This window comes from Stomoxys calcitrans, chromosome 1, assembly GCF_963082655.1.
Source record: "Stomoxys calcitrans chromosome 1, idStoCalc2.1, whole genome shotgun sequence".
Taxonomy (NCBI): Eukaryota; Metazoa; Arthropoda; class Insecta; order Diptera; family Muscidae; genus Stomoxys; species Stomoxys calcitrans.
Window position 1 is genome coordinate 45,149,258 of NC_081552.1, and position 7,919 is coordinate 45,157,176.

The window sequence follows — 7,919 nt, forward strand, 5'->3', positions numbered from 1 at the left end:
CAGGCTGAGGCCCGGTTTCTCCATATGACTGTGGTCCGGGAACCATGGGAGTGTGGAGGAATACCTAACGCAAAATTGATGAAAATTCTGAATCCTGACTATGGTCCGGTTTCTGTAGATAAATCTTCCTCTTTGGCGGAACTTATGGCAAGAGGATTTGACGTTGTTCTTATGCAAGAACCATGGGTGTGTGGAGGAATGGTTCGATCTAATTGGTTCGGCTATAGAATATTATAGTATTATAGTTGACTGAATTGTCTAAATAAGTCTGATTGAAGACTTCCACAATAGCCTAATTTGCCCCTACGGTAGAATGTCAAGCGGGAATTCTTGCAGAAGTAGAGTAGTTAAGATATTATATTGAAATGTTTTCCTATCGAAATATTTCGGGCCGTAGGCTTGAAATGGGTGCTAAATCCGAGCATAGTCTACACCCTATGTATTAGCGTGTTTAGACTCTTACTAACTTACGAATGAGTAGTTTGGTGGACAGAGATGGAGAGAAAACCTAAGATACAGGTTCAGTGAACATTTTGCCTTAGCATTGACGGGACGATGAAGACCATGACTACCAGGACACTAGAGACTATTCTATATATCCGAATCATAGACATACAGACTGATTATTAGGCGACCACTGCAGCCATCAGATAGGAGCAGGTCATACCATCGCAGGTTGATCGAGGCGACGATAGTGAAACTGGTTAGATTGGATCTCATTCCTGAGAAGATACCTATGGTCGATAATGAAACAATGCTATCAGAGGCATGGTCTTGAAATGGCGGAACTCTGGTATTGCCATTTGATTGTTCAAGCTACACGGATTGATCAAAGGACAGAGTTGGCCTGGGGATCTACATGAGAATCCTGGGACTGAGATCTGTGTTCAACTGCCTGACCATAATACGGTGCTGAAGGTGAAGATCTGGGCGGTCTGAGAATGAGCCAGTTGTTGGTATGGATTTAACACGGGGACGTCGAGTGTAACCATCATTACGGACAGGTCGGTCGGTCGGCGGTCTTGGAGAGTAAACAGGATATTAACGACTTCTTTCAGGATGGCACGTCTGCATCGTTTGGTTACCTGGCAATAACGGTGTAAGAGGGAACGATAGCGCAGATGATTTGACAGTAAGGGCCAGAGGACTGTACAACTGTGAAATGGTCGGTAGGAAGGCGAAAATCCAATCATATCATTACGGGTCTCCACAATTTTGCGGAATAGGTGCAAAAAATTGGAGGCTATCGTTGCGCCGAGTTTAGCATATACGACTGTGACGCCGAACGCCTGGCGCGAACATAAAAAAAATTTTTCAGCGGCGATTATACCCTCCTAATGCTGGCGACATTTGTGAGGCACTATGCCATGTAAAAACTTCTTCCTAAAGAGGTGTCGCACTGTGACATGCCATTCGGACTCGGCTATAAAAAGGAGACAGCAATCATTGATATATGAGAAGATTGCTCCAGTTCCTTAATGGAATGTTCATGGGCAAATTTGCAGGTGCTGCAAATTACAGCGTGTGTAGAGCATGTGAGGAAGAACACGAAACGTTGGAACCTTTCATATGTCAATGTCCAGCTTTCGCTGCTTACGACACTTGATCAGACTTGAATCAACTTAGGGGCATAACATGGAGTACGAATAGGGATTTTGGGAGCAACACGTAATTCCTGATATAAATTTTATTCGGGTTTATTTTTCCAATGTAGAGTGCAAAGCAAGCCGACTACTGGCTTAGGTGGAATGGGGCGGATTAGAATCCGCATTATCTCTTCATCCTACCATATCTTGAGAGGCCAATTATAGCCAGACTGTCATCAAATACCTGAACAATATGTTGCTTAATTAACACGACAACTGAACAGATAAAAATGTACCAATTCTGGAAAAGAAATATATAGGGTTGCCCAAAAAGTAATTGCGGATTTTTTAAAAGAAAGTAAATGCATTTATAATAAAACTTAGAATGAACTTTAATCAAATATACTTTTTTTACACTTTTTTTCTAAAGCAAGCTTAAAGTAACAGCTGATAACGGACAGAAGAAAGAATGCAATTACAGAGTCACAAGCTGTGAAAAAATTTGTCAACGCCGACTATATGAAAAATCCGCAATTACTTTTTGGGCAACCCAATATGTTAAGAGCTTAGGGGACTATCACAGCGACTAGATTGCGGAAGGTCTGGTTCTAGTAATAATTTTTCGAGGTTATCATTACCTCACTCGTACTGGCAACATTTGTGACGTATTTAGCAATCTAAGACTTTCTGCTAAGTGTAGACGCTCTGCAAGATATTTGGAGTCGGCGATAAAAACAAGTAAAAACGCGTTATGTTCGGCCGGGACTAATCCAACATACCCTCCACCATGGATCGCATTTGCCACGTTCTTTGAATGAATATTTCAAAAATATAGGATACAGATATACAGATACAGATGAACCGTACTTGTCATGACAATTAGAAATCAAATCGGATAAGAATTGCGCCCTCTAAAGTCTCAAAATGTCAAGATCCAAGATCGGTTTATATGATAGCTATGTATATCAAAACATGGATCAATATGGCCCATTTACAGTCCCAACTGACCTACACTAATAGGAAGTATTTGTGCAAAATTTCAAGCGCCTAGTGTTACTCCTTCGAAAGTAAGGGTGCTTCCGACAGACAGACAGACACAGAATGTCATCAGGATCAGGAATATATATACTTTGTTGGGTCTCAGATCGACACAGAATATTATCAGGATCAAGAATATATATACTTTGTTGAGTCTCAAATCAATATTTTGATGTGTTACAAACGGAATGACCCATCTTATGGTTGAGGGTATAGGGCAGGAAGCAACAGCCTGTGCTGGACACAAGGCCATCAAGCCTTTTAGGAAGATATATTCCCTATAAAGGCATATTGCACACAATGCATGACAGAATAAATCCGACTAGAAAGTTTCGAAAGCTTTTAGAAAGACCGCACACACACGAGGCTGATAAGCTCATAAACACTGTGACAGATCTACTTAAAAAGAATAGACAAATCAAATGTGTCCAAATTTGTTTAAATATTTTCAATAACCTATTGCCACCGACCGGAAAATTTCTATTTTTTCCATATTTTTATTATTTTTTTTTTTTCAAAGTTATGTTATGCTTTAATATATTCCAATGAATTTTCACAAAAGCTATTTTCGCTTGGCATCAAAATTCGGAAACTTGTAGGATAACTATCATCATATTAAAAATTAAAGGTGATCTTTTTGGCAACACTGGCTCACGCACTTTTCGTGTTTTATTTCACTGTCAAACATCTTCAGTTTGGTCTATAATTGTTCGTAAGAATTGTCGATTTTGGAGTGAAGATCAGCCAGAAGCATTGCAAGAGCTACCAATGCATCCAGAAAAAGTCGCAATTTGGTGCGATTTATAGGATGGTGGCATCATTGAACCGTACTTCTTTTTTTGCCCAAAATGGAAGAGCTTGACTTGCATGACATGTGGTTTCAACAAGACGGTGCCACATGCCACACAGCAAGCGTAAAAATGAACTTATTTAAAGGCGCGTTCGGTGGACATTTATCAGCAGTTATCAGCTGTTACCTTTAGCTTGCTTTAGAAAAAAAGTGTAAAAAAAGTATATTTGATTAAAGTTCATTCTAAGTTTTATTAAAAATGCATTTACTTTCTTTTAAAAAATCCGCAATTACTTTTTGGGCAACCCAATAATATTCAAAATTAAATTATATAGACCGTAATATCGACTCAAAAATATATTGCTTTTTTTTTTGAAAAACTTTCCTAAAGCTCTTAAAAAATCACTCTTTATAATCCAAACAATTTTATCTTTTCTATTTTTTTCAGTTTCATCCGTAAATTGGCCAGCAAAATTTGTTTTGAAATTTCTATGCACTGATCAAGGAACCTATACATTTCTCTTAAAAATGTTATAAGCCTCTAAGTAGTGTATAATTGTTCAACCCGGATATAATGTTCACATGCTATTAAAGCAAAAAAGGTAATTCGATCAAATTTAATCCCCTTACAATGCTGGATAGCCAATTAACTCGCAGAGACATAAGTCAGCTAAAGATTTGGAAGAAAAAATTATCCAGGAACTACTAAGGGTCCAGGGAACCAAATAGGTGGGTAGCTAGGTAGGGACTAATGTTTGGAATTCTTCCACCCCTTGCTTTACAGTTTCATCGATAACTTGCTCACAACGAAATCCAAAAATAGTAGGCGGTCTAGAGGCTGATCGCAATGAAATGCCCTACATTGTTAGTCTAACACGAAGAGGTGGTCACTTTTGTGGGGCTACAATTATACATGCGAAATGGGTATTGACAGCGGGCCATTGCATATGCAATGGCTTGAATAAATTTATGAAAGCCTCCCAAATACAGGGTGTTATGGGCTTGCATAGCATCTCTCAATATCTGAATGGAATACACAATGAACGCAATGGAGCAGCACCGGTGCAAGTGAACTTCAAGAACATTATACCCCATCCAAATTATGAATGCACGAATCCGAAAAATGATATTGGTACTTAAATGAATGACAATAATTCTTAGATATAATTGTTTTTGAATGTCACCCATAGCCTCTGATATACACATGCATATATGCATTTTTTTCTTTTTATTTCTTTCTACTTTCTTCTTCCTACTTGGTTAAACTTCCTGGCAATTTTAAAGCCTTGATGGAATTGTTGCAGCCCATACTCTTTACCAAACACATACAGCCTAGTTGTCTGATCTCTGATACGCAGCGAAACCATGAAAATGAATTGGCCACCGTAGCCGGCTGGGGCTGGACCCAAGAAAATCAAGCCGAAGGTGATAGGGCTGACACTTTGCGCAAGGCTTCTGTGCGTGTCTGGAACAATAACATCTGTGAACGCTCCTACCAGTTGAATGGCAGACCAAATAGCGTCATTACAGACAGCCAGATGTGTGCTGGCTATGAAAATGGCGGCATTGATTCATGCTGGGTAACAATTTTCGTTTTTCTAGATCATCTCTTTTCCTTCTATCCATGAAATGGTTTTTGATTTTTTCTATCCCTAGGCTGATTCCGGTGGTCCTTTGATGTCCAAGGAAAACTTCCTAATTGGTGTGGTGTCAACGGGTATTGGTTGTGCCAGACCCGGTTTGCCTGGAATCTATACAAGGGTCAGCAAATATGTCCAATGGATGGAATCTGTGATATTTTCCCGATAGTTTTAAGCATTTTAATGTGAATTGTTTGTGATAATATATGTGTTAACTTATATACTGTGATATTTGATAGTGCATTAAAATATTAGATATTATTTGTAAAAATATTTAGTAAGAAAATAAATTGTATAAAAATGAAATCTAAGTTTTGTTTCTTTTTTTTAACATAGAAAAAGAAAAAAATCTCTTAAACAGAAGGAATCGTATCTCTTGAGTTTTTTATAACTATCTGGGGTATACATTAGTGACTTATTGGATACATTTAAAACTGTAACGCCAAGGATAGATACGGCCAGAGTTCCATTTTGCATGCAATAGTCGCTTATTTATTGGGTTATCGGTTACTGTGTTTGCGGAGGCACTGGTCGAAAAGACCCTATCACAATACGCGTGGGTCCCATATAAGGAATACTGGCGGTTGTCGTTGTAGCAGTTTCTTGTGTTCTATCTTTCATCTGCTTGATTCTGTTGAGTGTCAAAATCCAGGAATTCTGCGACTAAGATGGGATGCGTCCACAGGGAACTGGGTCTGAGTCGAGTGGGTGTAGCTGGGCAGTTAAACAGGTAACTTGTATCGTGTGGTCTCTGGTTAAAATTGGGACATACATCTTGCACGTCGGCATCAATCCTTGCTCTGCAGGAGTTGAGGCGGCTGCATCTGCCGGAACGTAATTGAGCCAGAACTACTCTGGTTTGCCAGGGGAGGTCATTTTTTCCAGGTGCAATGGGAGGCGGTCATTCTCCAAGGACTACATTCACCCGGTACCTATTTACCGCATCTGTTACCGTGACTGCATAAAAGTTGTCTAGACCTGCTTGATATGCCGCTTGATCTAGTTTTCTCTTGTAGCGCTGAACCTCACGCTCTAGATCATGTAGATCTACTTTAAGGCTTATGGGCGGTGGATATCTATCCACAAGATGATGATTTGAATGGTCTCGGCGATAATAGTCCAAAAGGTATTGCTTAGTTTATGTTTTCGCACTGGTAGGTTCTTTGTCTCCTGATGGATGTAGTCAACATAAGAACTGAGGAGGCAGCCCGTCGCAGTTCGGAGGGCGGCATTGTGACAGCTCTGAATATTCTTCCACTGCGTGTCACAAAGCGGACGAGACCACACTGGCGCTGCATAACTTACCACAGACCGGCCAACTGTTTTGTACGTTGTCAACAAGGATTCTTTGTCTGCAGTACAATCGCCCGCATATGAAACGTCTGGAGTGGGTGGAATGGAGGATAGGTAGAGGTTAAACTGTGCCGGAGATATCACCCCGCCTTGGGGAACTCCCTGTTTCACTCTACGGTGCTTCGACTTCTTATCCCTTAATTTCACAAATGACTGGCGACTTCACAAATAATTGGCGACCCAGCGTTTCACGCCTGGCTGGAGGGACGTATTGGCGATGTCCTCAAATAGGTTGGCATGGCTGACCGTGTCGAATGTCTTCGATAGGTTCAATGCCACGAGGACCGTCCTATCGCATGGGCTGGGCTGATTGAAACCACGGCAAATGTGTGCGGTGATGGCATGCAAAGCAGTTGTTGTGCTTAACAGTCTTCGCAATCCATGTTGATGCTCGGTGAATGGAAATTCTCCTATGAGGCTCGGCAAGAGTAATACCTCAAGCGACTTTGCTGCTGGTGAGAGAAGGGAGATCGGTCTTTACGACTCCCCCAAACTCGGGTCTGTTCCAGGCTTCAGTAGCGGGATCACTCTGACAATTTTCCAGACATCGGGAACTATAAGAGTGTTCAAAGACAATTTGAGGACCGAAGTAAGGTACTCAACTCCAGGTGAATCCAGATTCTTCAACATCGTTGTAGATATTTAGTCGGGGCCCAACGCCTTGGATGATTTGGCGTCACGGATGACATTTGTAACTTCGCCCACGGTAAATTGTGATGGCTGTCCATCGGCTCGGAGACCACGGATACATCTAGTGGCTCTCCTCCTTTCCCACATGTTGATGAGATGATGGATGGATGAAACGATCAAGGATTTGGTTTATACATATCTGGATATTTCATACCCGCAAGGCGGAATTTCTCCAAGTTGTTTGAACGTACAAATGTACTTCATAAGGGTCTCTGACATCACACGATAAAGCAAAAAAAGCTCGTGTGGTTGCGGGTCAATATTGCTTCGGCGATGCACACACATGGAGTTATACCTGGGTACGATTACATTCCCTACCCTTTGCTCTCGTTTCATTGACTGGAAAGGTCGATGGACAAAATCTGTCTTAGTTCATATGTTCATAACACATCTAGCATTCTTAAGAACATTTAAGTATGCTGGTAAACTAGGATGTGGGAATGGCACAAAACAGAGGTTGGTCGTTTAACAGGAGGTATAAGTCAGGGTACCCACGATGGTTGCTGTCCCCTTAAGGCAAAAGGCAATTTAATTGCTGAGGCGCAGTCACTCGGTTATTTGCTAAACAGGAAATCGAACTTCAAATCCTAGGAGTGTCTAAGAAGGGCAAAAAACGGCACGGTAGGATGATTAAAAGAAAGACACCTAACCATAGGTCCTTTGTTTTCGCAATGAAGATAAGAAAACAGAAAATAAAGCAGCCAGGCTGACCGTACGTCATCTATCATCGATCTAATTTCAGCCACCTACAGCAGCTCATAATGACGAAAGGACAATGTGTTTGAAGAGAAGCCAGACAATAAAACAGGTCTATACCCATAA

General features: G+C 40.9%; 1 protein-coding gene across 7 annotated transcripts in view; it reads left to right on the forward strand.

The window, feature by feature from the left end:
* Positions 1 to 5,290, forward strand: part of LOC106093412 (transmembrane protease serine 9) — a 70,105-nt gene extending 64,815 nt beyond the window's left edge. For 6 of the 7 annotated variants that reach the window (XM_059360676.1, XM_059360677.1, XM_059360678.1 and 3 more), the window contains 3 exons: positions 4,199 to 4,546; positions 4,699 to 4,994; positions 5,071 to 5,290. In XM_059360676.1, coding sequence (XP_059216659.1) covers positions 4,267 to 4,546; positions 4,699 to 4,994; positions 5,071 to 5,223 — 729 coding nt within the window. In that variant the 5' untranslated portion in view covers positions 4,199 to 4,266 and the 3' untranslated portion in view covers positions 5,224 to 5,290. Of the gene's footprint in view, positions 1 to 3,862; positions 4,547 to 4,698; positions 4,995 to 5,070 lie in introns of all 7 variants that reach the window. The other variant, XM_059360675.1, reaches the window with a different exon arrangement.
* The last annotated feature ends 2,629 nt before the right edge of the window (positions 5,291 to 7,919 follow it).